This window comes from Thrips palmi, unplaced genomic scaffold, assembly GCF_012932325.1.
Source record: "Thrips palmi isolate BJ-2018 unplaced genomic scaffold, TpBJ-2018v1 HiC_scaffold_12, whole genome shotgun sequence".
In the NCBI taxonomy this organism is placed as follows: domain Eukaryota; kingdom Metazoa; phylum Arthropoda; class Insecta; order Thysanoptera; family Thripidae; genus Thrips; species Thrips palmi.
In genome coordinates, this window is record NW_023144623.1 from 9,374,660 (window position 1) to 9,402,181 (window position 27,522).

The 27,522-nt window shown below is 62.3% G+C and overlaps 4 protein-coding genes across 5 annotated transcripts; all 4 read right to left on the minus strand.

Annotated features, from left to right (window-relative positions):
- Positions 1–5,070: 5,070 nt before the first annotated feature.
- LOC117639850 lies at positions 5,071–5,346 on the minus strand (the record flags this gene model as incomplete). Its single annotated transcript, XM_034375792.1, has 1 exon — positions 5,071–5,346. A coding segment is annotated over one exon (276 nt), but the record flags the coding sequence as incomplete, so codon positions are not given.
- Positions 5,347–8,079: 2,733 nt separating this feature from the next.
- LOC117640383 (histidine-rich glycoprotein-like) lies at positions 8,080–10,704 on the minus strand. Of its 2 annotated transcripts, none has more exons than XM_034376858.1 (4): positions 10,653–10,704; positions 9,948–10,027; positions 8,680–8,912; positions 8,080–8,264 (listed from the first exon to the last, which is right to left on the minus strand). In XM_034376858.1, exons 1-3 carry the CDS (start codon positions 10,671–10,673, stop codon positions 8,747–8,749), a joined length of 267 nt encoding a protein of 88 aa, XP_034232749.1. In that variant the 5' UTR covers positions 10,674–10,704; the 3' UTR covers positions 8,080–8,264; positions 8,680–8,746. The 2 variants fall into 2 exon arrangements, with proteins under 2 accessions (XP_034232749.1, XP_034232748.1); XM_034376857.1 differs by having other exon boundaries at positions 8,080–8,253; positions 8,679–8,912.
- Positions 10,705–13,538: 2,834 nt separating this feature from the next.
- On the minus strand, positions 13,539–21,281 carry LOC117640382 (histidine-rich glycoprotein-like). Its single transcript, XM_034376856.1, has 4 exons — positions 21,219–21,281; positions 19,123–19,184; positions 14,969–15,362; positions 13,539–13,840 (listed from the first exon to the last, which is right to left on the minus strand). Exons 1-3 carry the CDS (start codon positions 21,237–21,239, stop codon positions 15,044–15,046), a joined length of 402 nt encoding a protein of 133 aa, XP_034232747.1. The 5' UTR covers positions 21,240–21,281; the 3' UTR covers positions 13,539–13,840; positions 14,969–15,043.
- A 4,607-nt stretch (positions 21,282–25,888) lies between these two features.
- On the minus strand, positions 25,889–27,304 carry LOC117639851 (uncharacterized histidine-rich protein DDB_G0274557-like). The gene is made up of 3 exons (XM_034375793.1): positions 27,284–27,304; positions 26,348–26,427; positions 25,889–26,270 (listed from the first exon to the last, which is right to left on the minus strand). Exons 1-3 carry the CDS (start codon positions 27,302–27,304, stop codon positions 26,084–26,086), a joined length of 288 nt encoding a protein of 95 aa, XP_034231684.1. The 3' UTR covers positions 25,889–26,083.
- Positions 27,305–27,522: the final 218 nt, after the last annotated feature.

Genomic DNA, 27,522 nt, shown 5'->3' on the forward strand with positions numbered 1-27,522 from the left:
GCCGAATCGCCGAGCAACAAGAGGATTAAGCGCAGAGCGACGATAAGCCGCGTGAAGAAGGCGCGGCGCTGGGAGGCGAACCCGCGCCGGCGGGGCAGCGGTCGCCGACTCAGCGAAATTTGCGGGCCTCGAAGGACGCGCGCGGCCTGCCGGCCAAGCAGGCCCGGCCAGCGCATGGCAACGCTTTTGCAAACACGAGCTAAACGCGTCCATCTTCCCCGTTGGGTCGTTGGGCAACGGCAATGTGCCCCTCCGCTCTGCGGCGCAGCTCTGCGGCCCCGTGCACACCGGGGCCCCGGGCCCCACCTCGAGCCCTCCACCTGGCGGCCTGCCCCGACGGCCTGCCCGACGGCCGCGTGGTGCACATGGCCATTGTCCGGTCCGTTCGCACCGCGAAGGGTCACTCCGGACGGCGGTTCGGCGCCCTGTCTCTCTCGTACTCCTTCGGAACGTCCCGGAGTGCGTGAGAGAGACAGGGCCCCGTTCGGAATCGGTCTAGTGCCGGCACTGCCGGGCACTGCGCACGCGCGTTCAAGTTCCCGCCAAAGGCCGACCGTGCTGCGCCGTGCTGCCCGCAGGGCGAAAGCACACTTCTTGCTGGCTCCGAAGGGGCAAGTGTGTTCGAGTCCTGTTTGAGGGCTTTCAAGTTCCATGTTTTGATTGGGCGAAGGTTGGTTGTCCCGTGTGCGCGCGTACAGTGTGGGTTCGAGTACCGCCAGGTATCCGTCACGCTCCCGACGTTACCGAAGCGCGGTGGCGCCCACTGGTGGCAGCCTGGGAAAACATTCCACTCCGCCGCCTTGCAGCCTTCTTGCTTCGCGATCTGTAGCGATTTACGGGCGCCGCTAGCTAGCCTCGCAGAAGGCAGTGACTTCCGGTGGGGAATATTAACGGCGGCCCATTCATCCAGGGCAGTCCCAGCTCGCGGGGCTGCCGAGGCCTGCCCAGGGCGATCGGAGGCATAACCTTTTAAAGTGTGGGTACGCCATACACTGCGAGATGGCAACGCAGACATCCATCCGCGCGAACCAGAAATCGCACGCGGCCGGGCCGACGCTCGAGCTGGGAGGACCCTCAGTAAACTGCCAGCCCACGTTATCCCCGATGCTGAAGTTTGTGCAACCGCGCTATAGCGCGGCCAGTCAAGAATTGAAGTACCGGCTGCTGATGGGGGAGTTTTTCTCGGGCCGGGCATCTGTCTTGACCCCGCAGACCCTGTTGCCTCACGGTGCTGGCCGCCCTGGCCGCCCTGCCCGCCCTGCCGCGGAGCTGTCCAGGCCGTCCACCTGCGTGCCCATCGCGCCGTGCCTCCGTTGCGCCGTCTCCCTCGCTCTCGTGGGGCGCTCTGCTCCGCTCTGCTCCGGCGCGAGAGAGACAGCGACGAGGCACTGTGCGGAATCCAGTCTGCGGGCCGCCAGGCCGCAGTGACCGAGGGTCGGTGCAGGCGGGGCGAGGCGGTGGCGAGGCGGCATGACGGGGCACTCAATGACCACGGCGAGGGCCCCATCCCGGGGGCCGGGGGCCATCCCAGCGGCAGCCGCCCATCCCAGCGGCCCATCCCAGCGGCGGCCCGACAGGTTCTGAGATCAGCGTGGGTCCGGCCGGCCGGCTGGCTGGCCGTCTCACGCACCGGTCCGGCGTCCTTTCACTTGCTCCGCACCGGGCCGGCACAGCCCCGGCACGGCCCCGCACCGGGCCGGCACGGCGTGCGCTCTTTGTCATGCACCCAAATGGGCCCGGCAAGGCGTCGCGCTGCTGCGTTGCTGCGTTGCACCGCGCGTGGCGCCTCGCCAAGGCGATGCAGCGCCAGCAAGAGGGCGGCCACGCCGCTGTTACGCCGCGGAACGGTGTGGATTTCAAAGCGCGCCCGAGGAAAGGCTTTCCTGGAGTGATACTCGGGAAGCATTTCCAATTGGTTTGCCGACTCGGCGAGCTCGCGGAAACCAAAGAATTGCGGTGTTACTAAACTTGACCCACTTGTACGCATGGCGGCATGGCATCGCGTTCACGGCCCGACGAATCTGACCTGCATTCCCAAACCGCTAATGTGAGCGACGTCGCCCCAGGGGGCCGGCTGGCCTCAGGGCCCGGCCGCAGGCTGCTTGCGGAGAGTCCTCCCCGTCCCTCTCGCACTCACGGCGCGTCCCGTGGGGGTGCGAGGGGGAAGGCAGGTATGGCATGACCCGGCAGACTTTGTGGTCGCCGCTGCTTTTATTGTTGGTTCCCGAAAGACACGGCATTGCGCCAAGTGGGGCCCGTCATCATCTCGTTGACGCAACCGGTGACATTCTATTTGCAGACGCCCCCCGCTGTATCGATGCGTTCATTTGTTCGAGAGTGCGCTCGCTCCGTCTCGCTCGCACTCATGGGCCTCTCCTAGTGGTGCAAGAGAGAGAGAGAGCTGCGCGGGAAGGGGGCAACTTTCAAGACGCCCGCGAGATCATCTCCCGTGAATGATGGAGACATGTGCAACTTCCTCCGCGTCTAGTCGCTTCGGCGCTACGCGAGACGCTGGCTCGCCGGCTTGCTACATTCACTCGGCCGCCTCCCTGGCCACCTCATTTGAGCAGAGCAAATCCAGAAACCGGCAGAGGAAGCCGCCGCCGACGCGGTCATGTCGCGGACGCAACGCACCAAACGCCCCCACGCGCGCGTACGCTGTAGCAATAATCCCCGGGGAAGGTTTTCGACGATGGGGTCATCCTGGACGGAGTCCTGGACGGCTGACCGCGGTGCTGACCCCGGGCCGAGCGGCCGCTTGCTGCACGGCCACGACTCGGCCACCACGGCGACGCGTTTTCGATACGTTCGATAATTAATTTTCCCCGCGCCTTTCGCAACGTCCTGGCCGTCCTGGCCGTCCTCGCCCTGGCCGGGGCCGGCGATGCCACCGTGCCCGGCAGCAATAGACACGCGGACGCCGGACGGGTTTCGTCGTGACAGCCGAAGCTGCCTAGTGTACCTCCCTCGCCCTGCACCGCCCTGCACCTTCCGAGCGCTGGACGCGGCCAAGTTGCGCAGCGCGAGCTTGCCTTCCTTCAGGTTGGGTTATGTTTGGCAGCATGACACAGGTGGGCCGCTGCCGCCGCTGCAAACGCTGCGCTATTTCTATCTCTCGGCGTCGCGCACGCCGCCGCGTGCCGCGCGCCCACATCCTGCATGCTCGTGATTCCGAACTTTCGTTGCCTTGTGCGTCTCGCTCGCACTCATGGGCATCCCGTATGGGTGCGAGAGAGACAGCGCGACGGCCCGGCCGGTCACGACCCAGGGCGGGGGCGTGGCGGAGGACGACCTGGCCGGACCGGAGCGGGCGGAGCGACGAGGCGATGAAGAGGGGCGGCCACGCGGCCGCCGGAGGAGATCTTTTGACTAAACACGCAAATTGTATAGAATTTGGGGCCGTAGGCTGTAACGAGGGGGATCTTGTTCTCCTGGCCGCTCAATCGAGTCATTACCCTGCGCCCGGCCCGGCCCGGCCACCGCCTTCATGTTACGTCACGTCGCGTCCACCGCCTTGCAATAATAATAATAATGAGACGGTAGCGTGGCGTTCCGCGTCCAGACAAGGCTGTGCCTCGTCCCGATTCCGGGGCAGTGATTGGGCACTATACTAGTTTCCCCGCAGGCCGTGCTACGCGTACTACAGTGTGTTACAGTGTGTTACAGTGTGCTGCTCTCCGGCAGAGAATGTCGACACGACGTGTGCCGGTGGCGCCGCGGTGGTGCCATCTGCCTGCATCTGCCCGGTGTGCAGCTTCCGTGCAACCGCTGCGGTCAATCGCAGCCCACAGCAGTGCAAATTTCGCGCCAAGAGAGAGCGCGTTTTCGCGCCAAAAGTAAGCTTCTTTTCGCGCCTAAAGTGAGCGTGTTCTTGCGCAAAAAGTAAGCAATTTTCGTGCCAAAATTAAGCGCCTTTTCGCGCCAAAAAAGGCGCTTTTTCGCGCCAAAAGTGAGCGCGTCCCTAGCGCCAGCACGTGACACGGAAGACCGCGGAAGATCGACCATAAGACACACGGCGGCGTAAGTGCTTGCGTCAAAGAATGAGAAACGGCGACAGGGACCGTTTAGCGCGGAGCATCGCGGAACCGAGGGGGGGGGGGGAGGAGCGCGGCCACCGCTCAGTTTAATTTCGCCGAAGAGTCGAAAGCGTCGAACGAGTCGCTAGACGGGGGCGTTTACGATCCACACGGGGCACGAATAGTGTAGTATACGGGGCCGCCTTCCGAAGACGCAACCACTCGGGGCGGACGACGCGAAGGACCGAAGGGCCACGAGCAGGATAGCGAAAACGGCAGAGGTTAGGTTCGGTGCGGTGAGGTTTGGGGAGGTTGGAAGCACTAGAGGGTGCTCCAGAACGTCTTCAAAATACATATTCCACTTTTTAAAGTCTCTTTTTGGCCGCGGTGGTGACACCCCCTCTCCTCCCTCGTGTCCGCGACGGCGGCGGGCCTGACCGCCACTTGCATGCCGCCGCCGCTTCGCCGCTTCGCCGCTCCACTGCTTCCGGCCACGCGCCGCCTCGTCACTTTCGCCAAATTCGTGCTCTCTCATTCGCGGCGGCCGCGGCGGCAGCACGCCGTTCACAAAGGAAATACGGCGTCGCGGGGCCGACAATAAAATGCACGCGGGGACCCGTCATCTGGACAAGAAAGGGGCCTCTCGCTCACTCACACACAGCCACACGCACAAGCACACACACACACACACACACACACACACACACACGTCCGCGCGCATCGTTATGTCGTTCCAAGTGCAGTCCGAAATGGCACGCGCACCATGGGATAGGAAACGGCGGTCGGCGGCGACCGCCTGAAAAAAGGCACTGCGGTTCGTCCGGCTCGACGCGGCCACGCGGCGTGGGGAATTCCCTGGCCGCGCCGGCCTGCGCCCAGAGCGTCGGCAGCCCAACGTGCTCGACCGGCTGCCGGTTGCCAGTCGCGCGGCGCTGGGGACTCCCGTTGGAGAGGGGGAACGTACTCTGGCCGTCGCACTGGTCGGTAAGAAGGAAACGCAAAGAAGACGAAGGAGGTTTATTTACAGTAATCACAGTAGTTGGGCGTCGCCCACCTAGGCCACGCCCAGCTCCTTGGCCAGCGTGGCCGCCTCCTGGAGGGTGGTCCGCGACGGCGGCTCCAGGGCGGCGTCGACGTCGACGTCAAGGTCCCCGCCGGCCTCCACGTCGCCGTCGTCGCGCGCCACGTCTGCGCGGTTTTTCCAGCGCGCGAAGCCATCCGGGTCTGTCTCGTCGCTCGAGTGGTCGACGTGCAGCTCCTTGTGCTTCTTCTGGAACTTGATGAGGTAGTTGACGAGCTCCTTCTTCATCTCCTCGTCCTCGTCCTCGTCGCCGTGGTGCGCGGCGTGCCCGGCGCCCTGCTGGTGCACGAGGTGCGGGACTTGCTCGACCTGCTTCTGGGGTGGCGGTGCTGGCGGGGGCGGTGGTGGCGGCGCGGTCGAGGACGGCGTCGGCGGCGGGTGCCGGTGTCCGCTGGGCTCCGCGGCCGGAGGTTCATCGTCCACCTCGTCCACGTGGATGCCCAGCTCGCGTAACTTGCCGAGCAGCGCCATAACCCTGCAACATCAAAAACGCGTGTTCAAGTCCCACCCCAGCCGAAATATTTTTTCTCGACTTTCGCCCTGCTGCTCGCAACCCACCACGACGTCGCCCTGGAAGGGTTGCCTACTCACCGGGCGCCCTGCTGCCGCGCGTACCACTCGGCGTCCGGGTCGTGCGCGGGGAAGGCCGTGGGAGCGGCAGTGGGGGGCGGCAGGGGGGCGGGGGGCGGCGGGGGCGGCAGTGGCGGCGGGAGTGCGGGCGCGGCGGCCGCCAGGTCCTGCGCGCTGTGGAAGTGGTACTGGTGGGTGACGCCGCCACCCCCGATCGTGGACACGGACTGGTACACCCTCGGCGGAGGCGCCTGCGACTTGACGAGGGAAGCAGAGTTTAGGAAGCGAAGCAAAACCAGCCGCCCGGCAAGACGCCGAGTCCCAGTGCGAGGGACGAGTGCGTGGCGTCGCAACACCCTGCAGGCCCACAGGGCACGACGGCGGGCCGCTGTTAACGCCATGTTGTCCTAATTTAGCATTCCAGTTCCCGCGTGCGTGGCAGAGCCCTGGCAGAGCCGCACCGCGGCATGCCGTGTCGACACCGTAGGCACAGCGGCATCTTCGGAGGCCCATACCCACCGACAGCCCGGCGGCCCAGGTGGTGGCGAGGCTGACCCGACCTCAGGTTAGTTCAAGTCCTGGCAGTCCTGGCAGTCCTGGCGCGGGCTGGCGTCGTTGGCCAATCCCTTCGGGTGGCGTTTTGCCGCACCGCGCAAAGGTCTGCCGGGCCGCGCGGCCGGGACGTCCCGTGTCCAGCGTGTCCCAACGCGCAACGTGCCCAACGCGCGAAGGCGGCAAAGCCGGTTCACGGCGCACATGGCGACTGGCCTGAATCTCGCGGCTGATTCTTGCCGTCGGTTTTGTCGCTCTGTCTCTCTCGCACTCACGGGGCGTCCCGTAAGGGTGCGAGAGCGACGGAGCGTCTCCAGCGCAGCACACAAAGCGGTATGGCTGCGGCTAAGCCGGGGCACTCCACCGCTCACTGTCCACCGCACTGTCCAGCGTGTCTTCCTTATCCTCGCAACTCGCGAGCACTGCAAAGGTGAAAGAGAAAAAGCCAAAAGCTGGCGATGAGATTCGAACCCGAGACATGGCGTGGTCCTGGGGCTGGCCGAGGACGGTGCGCGGCAGGTGCAGCAGGGCGGCCATCGCCTCCTTGGAGGGCGGCGCGTCGGGCGGGTAGCCGCCGCCCTGGAGCACGACGACGTGGTGGTGGTGGTGGTGGACGACGCCCCCCGCGCCCCCGAGGCCCTGCAGCCCGTGGCCCTGGACGTGCAGGGGCACCTCGCCGATCAGGGACCCCGTCAAGGGCCCGGTCAGGGACCCCGTCAGCGGGGACGCCAGGGCCGGCGCCACGTGGCCGAGGCGGAACGTGGCGGAGGGTGGCAGCGACAGGGACGGGTGCGCTCGCAGCAAGGCGCTGAGAGAAGGCAAACCAAACTTTGAGGCGCCACTGCTCCCGCTCGCTACGTCCAGCCCACCAAAGAGGATGATGTAGGGCCACCCGGCATGCCCTGGCTTCGAACTTGGGACTCACGGGATGGTGCGGCCGGCGGCGCCGAGGGCGAGCGCGGCCAGTAAGCCGAGCAAGTAAGGCGTCGGACGCAGCCAGGACCCCAACGCGCTCTGCCCCGAACAAAGTCGAACGTTACTGAGGGGACTCAAGTGCGTGGCGCGCAGCTATCAGTACTTCCCTACTCACCAGGATTGGAGCTTTGGAAGCTCGCATACTGTCGAGCGCTCTGCTGGTGCTGCTGGTGCAGTCATAGCGGCCGCCGGAGGTCGAAAGTCTGAATGTGGCGCGGGAGGACCCTCTTATAGACAGCGGCGTGCCTTGATCAATGCCCTCGGTGCCCTTCCGCCCCGCCCCGCCCCGCCCCGCCCCGACCGCCACGGTCCGCGACACTGTCACTCATCCGCAGTCCTCTCGCTTTCAAACTCACTCAATCAGACTGATGGCTTTCTCTGGGCCCTGCCGCTTGACAAAAAAAAATAATGAAAACAAATGTGCCGGTTATGCCGGTGCAACGCACTGGACACGGGCTGTTAACCCCAAAGTGTAACTGGTCCGTTTGCGGCTTCCCGCCTCGCGGTGTGTTTACGATATTGCACCGCACTAAGTGGCTACGCAGTGCTACGCACAGCGACCCAGTGAGGGGGCCTCTCTCCCTCTCTCTCGCACTCTCGGGGCGTGCCGCGTGGGTGCAAGCGAGCCGGTCCCGCGGGAGTGGTGGGTACACTGTGACAGCGCATTAGTCCGGGATGGAGGTGCTTCTAGCTCCCCGCTTCTAGGCGGCGAGGCCCCTCGATAGGCTAGCAGTGCGGCAGCGCTCCGACGCGTACATTACAGTGGCTGCAATGGCCCGACAAGTAGCTGGTTGCTGCTAGGTGCCGCTTAGTGGTTGTCATTTCTCGAAAACAACAAATTGTTTCCTCTCCATTTTGCAAGACTAATGAAAAAAAAAACAAATGTTAAATGTTTAAAAATCTTTTATTTTTTTGGCAATTTGTTTTCTTTTCTTTGATTCTTTTCCACGGAGGTTCCTCCAGGATGGGATGATGGGATGAGGTGGTTTGCTTGATGACGACGAAGACATGATGGTGACTTTGTACGAGTGGTGACACGACGCCGGGGAGTCCTGTCGGACGCACCGGGCCTGCAACAGTGGAGGGGAACGTCAGATAGGAAACGGTAGCGAATAGAACTGGACCACGGGGTCGCGGTGGTCGCGGTGGTCGCAGGACACGCGTCGATGGATCGATGGGTTGGCAGTCCCGCCCGAACACCGCCTCGTCGCGCAGGCAGCTCTCTCTCTCCGCGGCCCTACCGCCCCGCGAGTGCGAGAGAGACTGTCCGCAACGCGGTGGCAGGGCAGCATGTCGCGGCGCGCAGAAAACCTGTACGCCCCGTGGCTTTATTGCGGTGAAGGCGGCAGTGGGAGGAAATGGACCACATCGCCGGTAAGAAGCACGGAAAACCGAACGGTGCCAGCTACGCCCGCTTGGACAGCTTGGACCAGTCCGCTCGCAAATCGCGCTTCCGACACTCGCCCTGCACCCGAGGAGACTCACCGCGTTTTCAGACTAGATTGAGCTTGTCCGCTGCGGGGGCGCGGCAAGGCGCGGCGAGGCGGCCCGCCTACTTGTCCCAGTCCCAGCCGTGGCTGATGATGGGGTGATGCTCCTCGTGGTGCTCCTCGTGGTGGTGGTGGTGCTTCTCGATGTACACCGGCACGTGGACCTTCTTGACGTGGTGGTGGTGCACGGTCTGCACGTGGTACGGCACGTGGATGATGTAGTGCGTGCTGCGGGCAGAGCGGCAGAACAGTTAGGGTGGCGGTGGCCCAATTTGACGGTAGTACCGCTGTCGCGCCGGTTGCGAGACGCGGGTGCTCAAATCCGGTGTTTCGTTACGGACACCTCTCTCTCTCTAGGGTCCGAAGTAGACGCGTGAGAGTCCGCGCAGTGTAGTTTACACGCAATGGACCGGCCGACCGCAGTGCTCGCACTCGGGGTATCGTTTCCCGGCCGCGAGACCCTTCCCGATCAGAGACTTCCGCCACGTAGGCCAGACACTCGTGTTTCTCCCGGCGGCATTCCTGCGGGGTATGAAAAATCGGTCGAATAATTGGGCGGGCATTTAGCCCAGGCACGCCGCAAATGACCGCCGCCCAAAAGCCGTAAGCACGAAGCACGCGCCGCCTGGCGTGGCGTGGCGCAAGCGCGCGGTCGCATGGCGCGTCTGGCCATTCGTGACGCCCCACACTGTGCCCCACACTCTCCTCCCGTTTGGCCGCGCAACAACAATGCCATAATCTATGCTACCCTCTCCGGGCTCTGCGTCATTTTGACTGGCGCCTCTCAAAACGCCATTACCGCGGTTCGCTTCAGACGACGCCAGTTTGGCCAATCGCCACAATTCCTTTGTTTGTACGAACGAGATTGTCGGTTGTTTTTTGTGGGCGGCAGTGACCGGCAGCGCCCTCTAGCGAACGGCCCGGAAACCCGATCGCCATCGCCACACGCGCCCCGCCGCAGAGCGGCCCGCGTAGAGAAAAAGGAGCATGCCTATTGCAATCATCATCGACCGCGGTCACTTTTACGACAAGACCACCGGCCTGTTACGGGTCCCCGACGGCCCCCGACGGTGCCCGCACCACAACGCATACCAGGACAAAAAGAGGCAAGTGCTGCATCAGTCGCGAAAGGAACAAGCAACGACCCTCGGTCAAAGAATGAGGTTAGCTTCCCCGCGCGCCGGGGATCAATAGTGTAATGAGGCGGACATAACCTCTGTTGGAAGGGAGCAGCACAGTGACAAGTTTGGCGAGTGTACTTACTGCTTGCTCTTGCCCCAGCCGCCGGGCTCCGGGACGGGCGAGGCGGCCGCCAAGGCGAGGGACGCCACCAGCAGGACGACCTGTCGCCACACAAACACGAATCAGAGCGCGGCAGCGGACAGCACAGTCGGGTCGCGTGCGGTGCGGTGCGCGCGCAGCACGCGCGTGTCGGCCGCCTCGCGCGCACCAACCACACTGGCCGTTGTTTACGGCCCCGCGTGTGGCGGACCTCCAAATCGGACCACTGGGCGACCAGCACACGCACGCTCGCGCGCAGTGGTCGAGGGCCTGCGTTGCTTCGCAAGGGGCCGAGGTGACCAAAGGGATTCTTCCCAGAGGTAAGAGTCACGTAATATCAGGGATAAGCCCCTAACTTGGTCAATTCCGCATGCTGTCGCTCCTGTCCTTCGGCCTTGAGACGTTAAATCACCAAGCAGCTAGGTCCTAGCTTTCAAATTTCTGAAATATTGTTTCGCAAATTAAAGGGCTGCGTATTGCTCTTCAAGAGCGCGGATAAAATTGACAATACAACATTCCTATTGAACGGCTTGAAGGGCTTCAAAAATTTAAAGAATGACTACTATAAGGATTTTTTAAAAGAAAAATTGAACCCTGAACTAGTTTTTCATGAATGCAACGCTTGGCCCTCTGGACCGCTGATTCCTCATATTTCTGCCCCTCGGACTTGTCGTCGGGTACACTCACGATGCTCTTGATGCAGGCCATGTTTGTGGGTGCCGGCTCGGACTGCGGACGGTGCGGACTGTGACACCGTCCGGGGGCTGCTCCCCGATCTTATACTAGAGCGCTGGCCGGCCGTCGCCAGCCCCCCTGCCGCCCACCCCGCCGCTGCGCCCCTGGGCCCCTGCACAGAGCCCCCTCTGTGGCGCCAACCGCCCCTACCCCCCGTGGGGCCCAGCCCGGCCGGCCTGGCCCGGCCTAGCCAGTGGAGCGGCCTCTGCGGTCCCCGTCGCTGACCGGAGCATTGCCTGCAGGTTGCCCCACGCCGCCACGCCGCGACGCAGAGGAGCTTCTCGAAGCGCATTATGCCGAATCGGTCTCCCGACGCCCTGGATGCCGAGGATGCCATTGGAGGATGAGTCGAGGACGCGGCGCCAGGTTGATTCGTCGCCCCGTCTCCCTCGCACCCCTCGGGCGCGCGCCAGCAGTGCGAGAGACAGAGCGACGAAAGAACTGTGCGGAGTCGGGCAGCCGGCGGAGCAAATGAGAATGATCGAAGTGCATGCCGCGCGCGAGTCCTTTCGCTCTATCCGTGTGAGCTTCTGAATTGGTCGGTGTGTGTGTGAGTCCGTGCGCATATTGCGACAGCCGGTGTGACTTGCACGCCAAGTTGCAGGGCGTCGTGTCTCGACGGTAGCCGGCCCAACACAGGGCTCCTTGAGCGGACACACTCTCGCTCTCTCACGCACGCGCGCGCGTTCGCACCTCGTTCACACTTCCCGCCAAAAGGCGCGCTCCCCCGCCCCTCGCCGCTGCATCCGTGCAGCAGGTGCAGCCGGTGCAGCACAGCGGCTTGACAGCAGCGCTGCATCCCGACAGGCGCCCCGCAGTGCATCCCGCTACCGCCATGGCAAGAAGAAGAGCTTCGCCGTGGCAGTGGAGTTTTCCGTTCATCATCGCGGCTCGTGGAGTAGGGGCGCCAGTTTTAAGGCCAACGGCGTTCGATTCCTTTGCCAATCCTTTTCCAGTTTCATTTTTTTGTCGTATGTTTTTTATTGTGCTGAGGGAGGGGGGCGGCTTCGAATAGTAAGTGTCCGCCATGCTTCGCTATGCGTGGCTCCGATTTGGCACTGCTCGTCGCATCGTGTGGGAAAGTGTAACCTTGTCACGAAATGGCGATTCGCGACTCCCGGGCCGCCCGCCCCGCCCCGCCCCACCCCGCCCCACCCCGCCCCGCCCCGCCACACGTCGTTGCACAATGAAGGGAAGACACGTTCACACGGTCAGTCGCGTCCCGCACACTCCTTCCTTTCTCTCTGTCTGTCTCTCGCTCTCTGGGCGGGCCACTTCATTTCTCAATGAGCCTTGATCTTTGCTCCGGTCAGTGTAACGTCAACGCCCACAACACGTGCCAGCGCAAACAATTTTTTTTTCAAATATGTTTAGTTTAACTTTTTTTTACAAATTTTTTAAAAAGTGATTCCCGAAATTGAAAAGTTAGTTTTTTTCTTAAAGTGAGTTTTAACGTTGTGAAAGAAATATGATTGGTGAATGTGTACTTAATTTCTTGCGTTGTGGTTGCAGGTTGCCCCTTCGCGTCTCTGGCGGCACGGCCACTGCATGAATGAAGCCCCACGCGGAGACCTGAACGCGCGGGTCGGGGAAAGAGCCGCGCTACCGTCACTCTGTCTCTCTCGCACCGCCGCGCGGCGAGAGAGAGAGAGAGCGATGACCGATGCAACCCAAGAGGTTGACATGACACGGGTGATTCATTCCATCAAATGAACGAACGGCCGCGGCAGCGCGACGCTCGCCTGTCGCACCGCGGCACGTGTGTGTTGTGTGTGTGTGTGTGTGTGTTGTGTGTGTGTGTGTGTGTGAGTGTCGGCGCATGAACCGGTTGCCCGACATTACCAAATAATTCCTCCTCCCCCCTGCGGGGCAATGTGCCTCCCTGCATGCCTGATGACGTGGCACTCGTCTATCATTATGCTGCCCTGCGCTGCTCTTGCTACGCCGCGCTGCCCAGCCCGGCTCGCTGGTCAGCAATAGCGACTGCTCTCATTTTTACGTCTTTCTTTTCGACTCTCCAGTTTCCCCCCGCTCCGCCTCCGGCACGCGCCATTGCCGCTACTACACGCGTCTTAGCCGCGTCGCGGCTGTGGATTGCGCGCGTTTATTGCCAATGTTTTTCATTCTTTTTTGTTTTCTACTTCTTCATAGTGTAGGGATTAGCGTGCCGCCCGTGACGTGTCCCGTGACGTGTCACCCCGCTTCCATCACGCTGCCCTGAGTCTTAGTGCGTATGCCCGAGCAGCTCCAAAGCGCCCGCACTCTCCCATGAGCGGACATTTTTATTTGTATCGTTTCTGCGGGTCCCAAAGCAGTGCCAGGCGCAGCCAGCCGACCGCCGAGGAGGCAATGCTGTCTGCCAATCGCCAATTACGCCCCAGGTATTTTTATAGAAAAACGCCGCGGTTTGGCCTTGGAGGGAAAGTGGACGCTATTCGCGCTCATTTCTCTACTTTTCTTTTTTTTTAAATCATCATTTAGATTGTACTGCGTTCTTGGCGCGGTGTCCGCGGTGTCCTCGGTGTCCAGGCCCCTGTACTGGGAGGACACACAGCGTCCCTCAACGTAAGTTCGGTGGCCTACCCTCACGGCGCCTTCCTCGGTGTACGTTGGGTTGCCTAGCAACAAGGCGCAGCAGAGCGCGACCAAGCGAGTCGGGTGGGCTGCTCCTTTTTGCCTGCCATCGTGTTTCTTACTTCCCTGGTCATCTCACTTTTACCCTGCTGTCCCAAGTTTCTGCCTTTCAACTAACTCCCGTCGTTGATTTCATTGTGGCATGGGTTGAGGCAATTAAAAAGAATCCGAATTCAACAAGAAAAAAATGGCAAGTAGGTGTATTTCATATAACAGACAACAATCAAACGCACTCACTTTTATGAAAAAATAAAGAAATATTTACATACGCACTTCAGGCACACGAGACACATTCATACTGACTGACTGTTCAAAAACTTGTGATTGATGTAAATGTCAAAATTTACGTCTTTTCTTTTTTTTAACAAATAAAATCTTAAAAAATATACAACAAATTGAAAAGCATCTAATATAGACGCTGCTGTGGGTGGTGGCAGCTCGCGGTCATCCTGGATCCGACGAGCTTGGCGCGAACATGGACTGCGGAACGGCGTCGTCGTTCGACTCTGCAACAGAGCGGTGTCACATTAGAATTAGCATGGTAACGGAAAAATAAATGCAGAAGCGGGCGCGCCCCGAGGCAAAACAATGACTTTTGGAGAGACAGATAGACAGACAGACAGCAGACGCGGGGCCCGTTACGCGGGTAGGAAGCCACTGCCTCGCTCCGCAGCTCCGCCGCTCCTCCTCCATGTCTCCGCGCTTGCCGCTAGCGCCGCTTGCCGCGAGCGTGCAGCACTGCAGCCGCGACAGTGTGCTCCGTCACGAAGCAGCGAGGCAGTGCGGAGGGGCCAGCGGGGGTCACGTGACTTGGAGGCCAAGGAGGTTCAGGGATGAATGCAGGGAAAGCTCTGGGCGCCTTCCACTTCCAGCGGGCTTATCCAGGGGCCCTCGTCGCGCGGCGTGCCCCGCAGGGCCTTCCTGGACGTCCCAGACACGCTGACGACCGGCCGGCCCGGCCGAGCCAAGTCTGGCGGCTGCTTCTGGAGGGCAGTGCTGTCTCTCTCGCTCCCCCGCGGAATGCCCTAGTGGACACTGCCGACTTGGGCGAACGGTTCAGCCAATGGCGCAGACCGGAAGTCGTCCTTCCGATCACTTACTCCTGGTCGTGGTGTGTGTGAGAGAGTCTGCGTCTGTGTGCCAAGTCTCCCAGGCACGCGTCTGGAGGACTCCTTTGCGTCAGTGACCAACACCAGCGACGATTAGATGAAAGACTCACACACACAGGGCACGTACGGATGGCGAGGCAGTGGTAGTGTGCTATGGTCCTGGCGGTCCTGGCAGCAATCTAGAGAGATCTCACGCCTCGCCGTGGCGCGCCGTGCGGTGAAGCGCAGCGCGAGCGAACCAACTCTGATGAACGCTCGACAAGGCGGGCTAACGAGCAGTGCAGCGCAGCAAGGCTTGCAGTGCAGGGGGGTCGGTTTGCATTATCTCGCCATCTCTTCGCCCTCAGCAGACAGACAGACAGCGACACACACATACGGACAGACACAGTAAGGTGTGGTGGCGAGCTCGAGTCTCTGGGAAAGCCTGCAGAAAATTGACAAATTTTTGGTGGGATTTGATCCCCGGTCCCCAGCGTCGTGATCCTACGCCTCTACGCTCGCGGCTACTGCAACCAACATACGCACCTTTACATCTTTGGTGGGATTTCTGGTGGCGCCGCGACCGTGACGCCCGGCCGACACGCGGTGCAGCGCACGCGCCTAGTAGTGGTGGTAACCGTCGTGGTCGTCCAGGTCGACCTCGCCCTCGTCGAGGTGCTCGTCGTAGTGCTCGTCGACGCCGACGTCGTCCGCGCCGTCCTGGCGGGAGTGCCACGAGTGCGCGTCCTCCTCGTACTCCTCCTCGGGCTCCTCCTCGACGTGGTGGTGCGCGTGGTAGTGGTTCGTCACCTTGGGCTTCTCGTGGTGGTGGTGCGTGTGCTTGTGCTTGTGGTGCACGTACACCGGGACCTTGACCTTCTTGACGTGGTGGTGGTGGACCGTGTGCACGCGGGTCGGGACGTGGATGATGGTGTGCGTGCTGCAAGCAAGGGAGCAGTTAGTGCATGGCCCGCCGGGGGAGGGCGAGGGGGGACAAGCGGGGTTGCCGTCGGCGCCGCAGCAGCACGGCGGGCAGTCCTCCGGGGACGGCGGCGAGGGCTGCGGGGGACACACGTCCGAGGAGCACGTGTCTGGGACGGGCGGGGGCCGCAACACGGCGCTGGGGACGCCACTCTCGGGGAGTCTTTCCGGGGGCGGTTCGGGGAGGCCGTCCTCCAGCGGGGGGATGGCAAGCCGAGAGGGGTCGCTGGGGCGGTGTTTTCGAGGCCGGCGCCTCCGGGGTGGGTCCTCCGGGCGCGGCGCGGTGCCCTTCGCGAAGGCCTTCGTGACGGGCACGAGGTTCGACACGGGGGGCGTGAGGTAGGGCGGTGGCTCTGTGGGGTAGTCCTCGGGCAAGCGGTCTAAGTGCTGCTGATTCGCTTTGAGAGGCCGGGGTTGACGAGGGCGGGGGACTGGAGACGGGCGTTCCGGAAAGGGCTCCGCGGGGTGGTGGCTAGAAAAGGGTTCCCGGTCCGGGTCCTGGTGCGCAGGACGGCGATGACGTGGACCACGGGCCGGGGCCTCCAATCGCAGCCCAGGGTGGCGATCGCCCTGGAGGGCAGAGGCGTCCAACTGCGGTTCAGCTGGGCGCCTTTTGTGAACTTGTCGCGCTGGAGGCCTGGGCATTCGGTCGAAATAGTACGCATACTCCGACGGATAGGAGGGAGGTATGAGGCCCCGAGGCCTGCCCGGAAACCAGCCTGTCGGGTACCCACTGTCAAAGCCCACGTTACTGGGCCGGCGTTTTCGTGGACGTCGTTTTGGGGGTTCTAGGAACGGATCTGGGACGCCCTCCTTCAAACGACTGGGGAAGGGTTTCGAGTCCAAGTCCTGCTGGACAGGCCTGCGATGACGAGTTCGTTGCGTGGGCGGGGGAGGCTGCAGCACAGGGCGGTAGTCATCCAGGTCTAGGTGGACGGGCCGGCGTCCCCGTGTGTTTTCCGACTGAGGCTTGGGCAAGCGATCAAAGAAGGACGCGTACTCCGATCGTATCCCGGTGGGAGGCCTAAGTCCCAACGACGGCTCCAGGGGGTGGTTTTCTGGCAATAGGTTTGTCGGGGGTTCGTAGTTCAGGCCAACATTGTTGGGTCGGCGTTTGCGAGGGCGGCGTCCTAAGTCAGTGGTTCCGTGAACGACACTGGGGCGTTGTCCACTGGCAAACGATTCGGCAAGGGTTCCAAGTCCAGGACCTGCTGGGCAGGCCGGCGATGGCGAGGTCGTTGCGGAGGCGGCTCTGGTCCAGGGTGGTAGTCATCAACGGCAGGGGTGTCCAGGACTACGTTGGCAGGGCGGCGCTTCCTTGTTTGTTTTGTCTGAGGCTTTGGCAAGTGATCAACAAAGACAGCATACTCCGACTGGATTCCAGTGGGATGCCTGAGTCCCAGAGACGGCTCCAGAGCCTGGTTTTCTGGCAATATGTTTGTCGGGGGTTCGGAGGTCAAGTCCACGTTGTTGGGTCGGCGTTTCTTGGGACGACGTCCTATGGTCAGTGGTTCCGAAAACGACTCTGGAGTGTAGTCCATCGGCAGACGATTCGGTAAGAGTTCCAGGTCTGGGTCTTGTGGGGTAGGCCGGCGGTGGCGAGGCCGTTGCATGGGTGGAGGCGGCTCTAGTCCAGGGTGGTAGTCATCAATAGCAGGAGTGTCCAGGACTACGTTGGCAGGGCGGCGGGTTTTCGTCTGTTCAGTCTGAGGCTTCGGCAGGCGCTCAACAAAGAAATCACTCTCTGGCGTGCTTCCAGTGGGAGGCCTGAGGTCTAGTGTGGGCTCTGGAGGGTGACTTTCCGGTAACGGGTTCGTCGAGTGTTCCAAGTCCAAGTCAACAGTGCTCGGCCGACGTTTCCTGGGAGGACGCGTCGTAGACAAAGGTTGGGGAAGCGCCTCCTGGAAGGTCTCCTCGGGCAAGATAACGGGAATACGTTCCGGGTCCTGCTGAGCGGGCTGGCGGTGACCAGGCCGATGCGTGGGCGCCACCGTCTCCAGATGCGGTCCAGGGAGGTAGTCGTCGAGGTCCAGGTTCAGTTTGAGTGCCTCGGGTGGAGTCTCAGGGGAGTGGTCTGGCGGCGGCGGGCTGCTCGTGAAGACCACGTAGTCCAGAGGGTTGCCTGTCGGGGGTGAGACGTCCAGGGGTGGCTGGGCGGAAGGCCCTGCGGGAGGTTCTGGCTGGTGGACGGGCCGAAGTCGAGGTCGGCGTGGCTCGGCCGCGGTCTCTGGGGCTTCCGCGTGGGTGCCGCTGCTTTCGGGTTGGACGGAGGTTTGGCAGGGCCGGGTGGCCGGTCTTTCTGGACGCGTTTCCCTTTGATGCGGACGTCCACGTCCACGGGCCGGATCTGCAGGGTGTTCCCTCCGGGAATGGTTTGTTTGATTTTGAAAACGGTCTTGTGCTGGCAGCAGTCCTTGGGCACGCGGTCGGGGTAGGGCCCGCCGGTCAGGTCGTAGTCCTCGGGACGGTGCTTGCTGGGAGGCGGGGTGGGGTGCGCGTCTTCCGGGAAGGGTTGCGGGGCCACGTAGTTCGCAAAGCCGAGCGACGGCGCTGGCGTCGGGGGGCTGTACGAGGGTGGAGGACTGTACGCGTGCGCCGCGGCCGGAGGAGGTCCGTACGACGGCGCCAAGGTCGGAGGGCCGTACGAGGGTGCCGGAGGAGGGGGGCCGTAGACAGGCGCTGGGGCCGGAGGAGGGCCGTACACAGGCGCTGGGGCTGGCGGCGGGCCGTATGCATGGGCTAGGGTTGGTGGGCCATAGGACGGCGCAGGGGGTGGACCATAGGATGGCGCTGGGGGAGGTCCATAGGACGGCGCGGGGGGAGGTCCATAGGACGGCGCGGGGGGGAAACCATAGGACGGTGCAAGGGGTGGGCCGTGAGCAGGGGGAGCGCCGTACGCAGGTGCCAGGGCTGGGGGGCCGTACGACGGAGACGGTCCGTAGAACGGAGCCAGAGTGCCGGCCGAGCCGTAGGGGAGGTGGGGCTGGCCAAACTGCGCGTGCGGGGAGTAGCTTTGGGGGTAGCTTGGCGGGTAGCTCTGGGGGTAGCTGTAGGGGGCGTGCTGGGGTTGCGGGGCGTAGGCGCCGGGTGAGATGACGGGCGCCAGGTGGTAGTGGATGGTGGTGGAGGGGGAGAAGCCCGGCGGCTGGAACCAGGGCACTGGGATGAACGGCGGCTCCTCCTTCTTTTTGGGGGGCGGCCGTCGGCGGCGGTGCTTGTTGGGGGACGCGAGGGAGGCCAGGAGCTTCACGTCCTGGTAGAGGGGGCGGTAGTGGGGGTTGCCGGCGGCCAGGGGCCCCAGCTTGGTCAGCGTCTTGTGCAGCACCCGCGGAGGGGGGAGCGCCTTCATCAGCCTGGTGCGCCGCGGCCGCGGCCTGCCGAGGTCACCAGCCAAGCGCTTAAAGTCACCAAACAGTCAATAAACACGTCACAGTCCCGTCTGTTTGTTGTGTCCGTCTGTCAGGTGGTGGCTGCCGGGTCAGTGTGTGGGTGCGCCACGCCTCGCCACGCCGTCGTGGTTCTGGCCGTTCTGGCCACCGCGCAGTACCACGTGATGCTGGACCACGCAACGGCATCCTCTCGGGGAAAGCACGCTATCGCTTTCAATTGTTTCGCGGCCGCCCTGCTCGCCCAATGGCCTACTGCTACCGATCTGCCCCCCACCCCAGTTCCCCGACACTAGGCCCCTCTTACTGCTCGTGGGCGTTAGTCATACTTACTGATGGTGACTGCTGGGTGCTGCGTGGACGCTGACTACCACCACCAGTAGCACGGACCACATCTGCATGGAACAGAAGGAGAGGGACGTTTTTTAATTCATTCAATTTCAAGGAGCTTTTCTCTTTAAAAAATAATGTCCATGAAAGTGGACAAGTCTCTAATTTGGTTTGCGTCATCACCGCGCCGTAGCGCGTCGTGCCGTGCCATGCCGTGCCGCGACGCCGTATCGCCGCGGCCCCCCGCGGCGCGTCGATGGGGTGGCTGGGAGAAGTGCTGGAAACCGTGCGGTTTAAATGGCCGGAACGGACACAATAAATAACACGAGCGCGGCGCGGCTTCTGGCGAACAGAGAGAGAAGGAGAAAAAAACTTTCTGCTGCGTCGACTTCTTCGCGTCGCGCGCCTTGCTCAGGTGCGAATATATATGTATTCCTAGTGCGATGACCACTCCGTCGTCCACGCGGTGCTACGCAGCACACTGCGCGCCGAGAAAGCGGAAGAGAAGTGGACGCAGCGTGGCTGCGGCGCTGCAGAGACACTGCAAGTGGCCGGTGCAGGCGGTGCCGCCAGCAAGCGTCACCCAAGGTACCCGCCGGTCCCCGCCGGTCCGCACCGCGCCGCCGTGGCGGAACCCGTCCAGCTGCCCGGCATTCTTGTGCGCGCCGCGCAGGCCCCCGGAGTATGCGGTGTGACATTTTGCAGCGAGATGTCGCACTAATGTTCGCTACACGACAAAAATTTAAAAAAAAAATCCAACAGCATTTTTTCTTACAATTTTTTTTTTTTTACTAAAATTACAGCTTTTATCTTGCGGAAAATCGAATTGTGGTACGTGTGGAGTACGCGGATCTGTGTTCGCGCGCCTTGGCTCTGCGCCGCTCTGCGCTCGCAGAAGCACAGCACCAACAGCGCAGCGTCTGATCCACTTGGCGAGCAGTGTGCCAGCAGCAGGACCGAGCCGATGACTCAACGTTAATAAGGGGTTGACCGGGCAAGGCGCGCAGCCGGGCGGTGGGTAGCCGGTGCCGTTCGAGTAATCGATTAATCGACTATCGTAGCGGAGCGAGTAGCAGAGCCTTGGCAGAGCGCAGCCCGGACGACAGGGGGCGCTTTCTTCCGCGCGGAGGCTGGCTACACTGGACCCATTCATTTTCGCGCCACCCCACGACTTTACGGTTGCAACAAGTGCTCTACATTTTCCGCAGGATGGATTGACTTGTTTGACAGGGTGCCAATGTTATGACGCACGAGGTAAAGCCGGGAGACTAACGACAACCTGCACCCCCATAACGACGGACACTAAGCGGGATTTCAACGCACGCGCTGCATTCGAGTCGTCGCCGAAGAGACACTGCCGGACAAGTTTACACTCTTGCGCCTTTTTTTTCGTTTTTTGCAGGGTAGTCCAGTATTAACAGTCCATGGCAATAACCAGGACTTGCTTCCTGGCTGCGAGCAAATACGTGTGTGTCTGGAGGCGAGGCGAGGCGCGGAGAGCAGAGGCTCCACTCCGCTCCACGCGGTCGGTCCTTTTGGAAAGCAGCGAGGGACTCTGCAGCCGATCCGGACCAAAGATAGGCCCCACGTGCTGCACGATCGGGTTGCCTACATCCAGGGCGTGACCGACGGTGCTCTCTCTCCGTTGCGCTCACGGGAGGTGTCAAGGCGGTGCGAGAGAGACGGAGCTGCCTCACACACACACAGACACCGCGCAGTGGCAAGAGGCGGCCGGCAACGTGCTATTACAGCGGGACGTGTTTACAAGGGGCACCCTACATAACGGTTGCATCACCCGGCCGGCCGGGCTGGGCGGCGAGCGGCGACCAAGGACAGAGATCCGGGCCGGACGTCCGACCTGTGGCCCTTCAGGTCCGTCAGGGCCGTCAACAAGATCCTAGAGTCAGAGTTGCCACTCTAGAGTACCCACTCACTCCTACACTATGATGCATCATCGCATGCACTTTCTTCGACTCGGAAAACACTGGCAAGCGTGCTGACAATAGGTCAGCGCCTCCTGCCCACGCTCCAGTCGTTGCTGTGGTCAGACACGCTCTCTCACACACGCGCACACACTCGCGACACTACACTCTACTCACGCCGATCCTGAGGTAGTCCATCTTAGGCACGTCCGCTCACGGGCGCAAATCGCGACACGTTTCTTGTGAGTGACCCGAACGCGGCGCCGGCACCTGCTTATATAGACGCGCCCTGCCCCGCCGCGCCCCGCCCCGCCCCGCCCCGCCCGTCCCGGCCACCCCTGCGCGGCGCCCCACCACACCCAGCGGGCCAGCGCAGCGCCCGCCTGCTGCACTTTGGAGCGCCTGGAGGAAGCCCCCACCAGCATCCCCTCGCCTGGCCAACCAAAGCAGATGATTTAATTTTTTTAAAGCAGATGATACCTACCTTAAAAATATAAAACAATAACACATCAAGGTGCCAGCTAGGGTTTTTTTTTTGGTAAATTTCGGTCTTTTGCGGTAAAGTGGTCTACTATTCCGCGTAACGATGGTTCATGACCTGGGGGTGCATCGAGGCAGCCGTCGGCTTGATTGTCACCATTCATGCGGGCTGGTGCTTCTGTCTCTCTCGCGCCCCCAGGGCGCGCCCCACGAGTGCGAGAGAGACGACTGCCACAATGCATGCATTGCAGGTTACATGGGCCGCCTCTTCACCCCCAAGGGGGCCCCATCCGGCCCCATCCCCTACAAGGCGAGCTGATGACCATCATCGCCGGAGAAAAAGTGCACCTCGAGTGGTGGGGGGATTTGGCCATTTGCCGCTGCCGCTCGCGGGTTTATAATGGCAGCCAGACGATCGGCTGCAGCGCGCACGCCCTCATTTGTCTCCTGCGTCCAATCACTCTTTCCTTCTCTTTTTCGCAGTGTGTGCTCTGTGTTACACGCCTTACGCGGAGCGACGCAGCCACGCAGAGCGACGCAGAGCGACGCAGAGCGCGGAGGACGGATGGCGCCCCGGATGCATCGCACTGCATCGCACGGAGGCTTATGCGAAGCGAGTGTGGCGCATTAATACGTCAGGCGTCGCTCCGTCTCTCTCGCACTCGTGGGCCGAGCCCTGGGGGCCCTGGGGGTGCGAGAGAGACGGAGCGACTGTCCGGAATCAGCCTGCAGGCGGCCGGGAAACACGCCGCCGCCGAGGCAGGGGGAAAAAACCTGCACCGTTTAATTTACTTTCCTCGCTGTGTACTTTTCAATGTCCGTCGAGGTAAATGCGGGACCGTTTCGACAGCCGGCGTCGCGACGCTCTCGTTATTTGGGGTGACCGTCGCACGACCGGCGAGATGGGGCGGCCGATGAGAGAGACGGACCGACGGACCGACGGAGAATCGCCGAGAATTATGGTTGCAGTTCTGAGGCGCGTTACCTCATCGGCCCAATGGCCTGGCCCGTCTGGGCTCCGCGATGCCCCGCGAGGACACCGCCAGTGTGCGAACGGAGGTACTTGTTCGGCTGCACCGGCCCGCTTCACGCAAATGCCAAACTAGCGTCGTAACAACGCCTCTTTTCATTAATAAGAAACGAATGTGTTTTCTTTTCCTTGTCTCTCTCTTTCTCTGCCTCATTGACTGGCGTAAGTGGCTTCCCCTCCCCCCCCCCTCCCCCCGCCCCGCCCCGCCGCGAGGAGGCAGCGGGCCATCTTCACGATTCGATGTGGACCGGAAGAAAGAACACAACACACGACATGCTATCGGTGCCTACACTGTTTGGATAAGCTGCACGCCGACACGGGGAATGCCGTGCCGGCCGTTTTCCCTCCGGGGGAGGGGAGGGGAGGGGAGGGGGTGGGGGCGGTCCACACGATGCCGTCACTTTGCACGCGAACGTAGCCGTGACCCTCTCCGTCGGCTTCCTCCTCCACGCCGCATCTCTCTCTCCTCCACTGGTCCTTCTCTCCCCGCCCCTCTCCTCCACTGGTCCTTCTCTCCTCGTCTGGTCTCTCTCCGTAAGCCCCTCCGCGCCCTGCAGGCAGATGCAATTACCCCCCAAAAATTCCAAAAATCTTAACACTTTCAGGCGAGCCGAATTGTACATTTTTCCAGTGTGTATCCTGCGACCAAAAATTTCGATCCCTTTTCTTTGACCTATGCCTGCGGCAACTGAAATTTTTTTCCCCTGCAGTGCAGCGGATGCAGGCGCGTGCAGCAGGCTCAAGACAATAGTTTTACGCTTCGGCCCTTGCGAGCGCGCGCGCACACACACTATAAGGCTGGCCGTATAAAGGCAATAAAATAATTTGCATGACGCCGGAAACGGATCTGGCGGGTCCAGTCGCGGTGGCCCGGCGGTGGCCCGGCGGTCCGCAGGGCTACGCCGCTGCAGAGCGGGTGGCTGCCTGGCAACGTCCGGCGCGGGGAAGGATACCACCACACTGCCACAAACAACGCCCTGGTCCCCCGCCAAAAAAAAAGGTTTCGCAACTTTTTGTTTAATCTGTATTTTGTGCGTGTGGCCGCCGTGTGTTATTACGGCCGGCACTGGACTGCCTCCGTCTCTGTCGCACTCGTGGGGCGTGCCGTCATGGAGCGAGAGAGACAGGCGACGAAGCTCAGTTCGGAACAAGACTGCTGCACGTGGTCGCTGGCCGGCGTGTGTACGTGCCGCTACACTGCGAGGCGCCTGGCCGGGCCTGGCCGAGCGCGGCGACACTTCGGGCCGACTCCGCTCGTGGAAGTGGTGGTTGGAAAGCTGGACAGCACGGCACGGTGCATTTTTAGCAGTGGATTCCACGGGAATAACAAAAAGCATACGAAAATGTAAGAGGTCCGCCCGGCCTGTGTAACGTACGTGTGTGAGGAGGAAAGTGGAGGAATACGTGTTTCGGCCGGTAAGGGTTGGATGGCCCGCCGTGCGGTTGTCGCTCTCTCTCTCTCAGTCGCTCTCGTGGCTCCCTCCCTACGGGTGCGAGAGAGACAGAGCGACCGATCTTCTGACTCGCTCCGCAGGCTGCTGCTTCCAAAGTCCTCGTCGCTCCGTCTCTCTCGCACGGAGAGGCACACGGCGCCTTCAGCAAGCAGCCTGGCCAAAGAAGATTCCCGATCGGAAGTCAAGTCGGTGACCCTGCGCGACCCGTAGCCCGTAGCAGGTGCCGCGTCGTGGTTGTCGTGGTTGTCGGCCGCCTCCGCGTCTTGACGGGGCGCTCTTCGTTGTTCGCCGCGAGCGACTCCCGCTGCTGTCCGCGTGCGCCGTGCCACCGAGCGGCCATCCGTCGTCGTCCTGGGCCGGACGCGCCGGACAGCGTTGGAGCCGCCGCGGGGGAGTTAGTGAATCGATTTCAACTCCAAAGCGACGGCAGGGAAGTCCCATTGTTCCTCTTGCATCACCACCGCCAGCCTGGCTTGGCGTCGCTTGGCGTGGAACGGGATCGGGTCCGCTACTGGACCGTCCGGGAGCGTCATCGGCCCGGCCGGGCCGGCCGGCCTTGACCCAGAGCTCGGGCGTCCGTCCGGTAGTCCGGCAGGGCACGGCGCAGGGCAGCGGGACTGGAGCCTATCTGACACGCCGGCATCGACACCTGCACTGGTGAGCATTTCTTCGCATGTCTCCAGCTTTCTGACGACCGCTTTTTAGGAAGTTGCTGTGGGCTGCCCGAATATGAGATTGTCGCCGAGCGGCTATGCTTCCTGTTGTTAGCGCGTGTGACCCGAAAACCTTGCCACACCCGTGGCGCCCTCCCCTCCCTTTTTACTGCTGGAGTGGCGACGGCGACGGCGGCTGGAGAGCAAGTGACATAACATAACGCCCCACGCGTGTGCGGACGGTACACAACGTGGTCGCCCTGTCCCTCTCGCACTCCTGCAGCGGGGCGTCCCTGAGAGGCAGGGCGACGAAAGCCCCGTTCTGAATCGGCCGGCGCTGCGTGGAAAGGGAGTCTCCAGCGGCCGGGCCGTCGTCGGCGTGCTCTTTGCCTTCGTCGCCGAGGTGGAGGCGGCCTGCACCGCCAGCACCCGAAGGAGGCCGTCGCCGTCGTGCGGCCGGACAGCGCAGCGGGGACCCAGAAATAACCGTCAGGAAAACGATGCGACCGCGGCGTCTCCCACGGGGTGACTTCCTTCCGCCTGGACGTACGTTCCTCCAGGGTTCCGCCGGGGTTCCGCCGGGACACGCCGGCCGACAGGTCAGCTGCTGACCCCTCATTTCCAACGCCCCGGGCCGCGCCGGTGTGGCGACGCCCGGCGACGCCGCGGCCGGCGCGGTGCCTTCGTCGCTCCGTCTCCCTCGCACCCCGACGGGCACGCCAGCACGCCCCGCGCGTGCGAGAGAGACAGGGCGTTGAAAGCGAGGTTCGGATCGGAATGAGCCGCCTTGGCTGCTGCTGCTGGCTGCTGCTGGCGTGCTCGCCACCACTTAGCGGGCAAAAGTTATGGGCGGGCGGCGCGCAGTGTGTCAGTGTGTGGGGGCAGCCGCTTTCCAACACCAGGTACAACAAAACAACAACAAGACCGGCAGCCGCCGACGCCGCGCCGACTAGACCGGCGAGGCGGCGGTGGCGGCCGAAGGGTTGCCTACCCTGTCGGCGCAGCAGCGCAGTGCAGCTGGAGGAGACGTTACGGTCGCTAGCTCTGCACTCCACCTCGCTCCGCCCGCAGTGTGGGCAACTTAACTCGCGTCTCGCGCGGTCAGGAAAGCGAGGTGAGATTACGATGTGCGTTTCTTATGGCTTGTGGTTTGTGAGCATTCGCCGTCTCGTGTGAGGGGAAGGGGCAGACAGACGCACTTGATTGGGGCTCGATGGGGCCTTCCCTTTATTAAACACTAAGTTATGTACACAAGGCGAGCGTCCTGGAGCGAGGGATGGCGGGGACGAGGCTCAGCGTGCTCTCTCATCTCGGACAAACCCCGGCGGCAACGAGTCTCGACCAATATCACAGACTTTGCAAAGGTAGCGGCGTAAAAAACAACAATAACAACAATTTGGACTCAGTTTTTGGTTTGGGGAGTGCCTATTCCTCGTCCTCCTCCTCTTCCTCCTCCAGGCCATCGTCCAGGTTGTCGCTCTTCTTGTAGTAGCCCGGCTCCTGGTGCTCGTGCTCGTGGTGGTGCTTCTCCTTGACGTACACGGGCACCTTCTTGACGTGGTGGTGGTGGATGTGGTGGATCTTGTGCGGGACGTGGATTCGGACCCGGGTGCTGCAAAATGGCGAAGAGTCGAGGGTGAGTTGGAGGGCTCGCTAGAGAGGGATGGTGGCCGACTGTGGGGGACTCACTGGTGGTGGCCGCCGCCCGGCGCGGGGGCGGGGAGGCAGACGGCGATCGCCAGCACGGCCGCGAGCACGGCGAGCGCCACCTGCGGGACAAAACCAGAACGTCAGAACGTGACGCCGACCGCCAACGCCACTGCTACGCGCTGCTTCGCTGTGCTTCGCCCAGCCAGCGTAGCCCGTGTAACAGCCTCGCGTCACCGAGACTGGAGCGGGTCAGCCGAGCCATTCCAACAAGAGTCGTTTGTCGCTCTGTCTCTGTCGCTTTCATGGGGCTCCCCGTGCTGGGCGCGAGAGAGACGGAGCGACGAACTGGCCGCGTATGTGGCGTGTGCGCGGTGCGGCGTGCAGGGCACGCAGGGCATGCAGGGCACGCAGGGCACGCGGCATGCCTGCGTCCGCCGCGTCCCGGTGGCGCCCGGAAGGCGAGGCCGGCGAGGCCCTCCCTGCCCTGCTGCTCCGGATCACGGCACGCATGCGGGAACCAGTTCCTTCCGCACGAATAGTGTGCAATCGAGTGTCCCGCGCCGTGCCGCCATGACGTCACTCTGTCTGGCTCGCCCGAGGGTCTGCCCTGCCCCTCTATGGCCAAGCCTAGACTTTTCTAGGCGCCGAAATTTAACACGCGTCTATTCTCCTCCACCGGATGATTTGGCTAACTACAACATTATATTCTGATGTGAAAAACTGCATTCTGTAGTCCGGTCATTGTCATAAATACCATTAAAGCATCAATGTGGAGTTGTTGAGACTATGGCTATGTACTCCGTAATTATCTAGGTTATGCCAAAACCCGAGAAATGTCTTTTAGAAAATATGACTATAGACACTATTTTCGGGGCTTCGGCTCGGAGAATCGTAGCACACGTACACAGCAAAGCGGCTGGATTCGATGAAAAGTTTCTCCTCACCAGTCTCCGGCAACGCACTGGTTGTACTCACGGTTATCCTGAGAGACGCCATGCTTGTCGTTGGCGCGGAGGAGGCGCTCGAGGCTCAACACGCTCGTCCGGACGGCAGGTTCGCAGCGACCAGCGACCGCGTCGCCTCACCCAACTTATATACCATCGGCTGGACAGCGCGGGCAGCGCCGGCAGCGTGAGCCACGGCGGCGTGGCGGCGGCGCCCCTCTCTCGAGCAGCGTGCTCTACCCCCGAGCCCCACCCGGGGCCCGGCCGCCC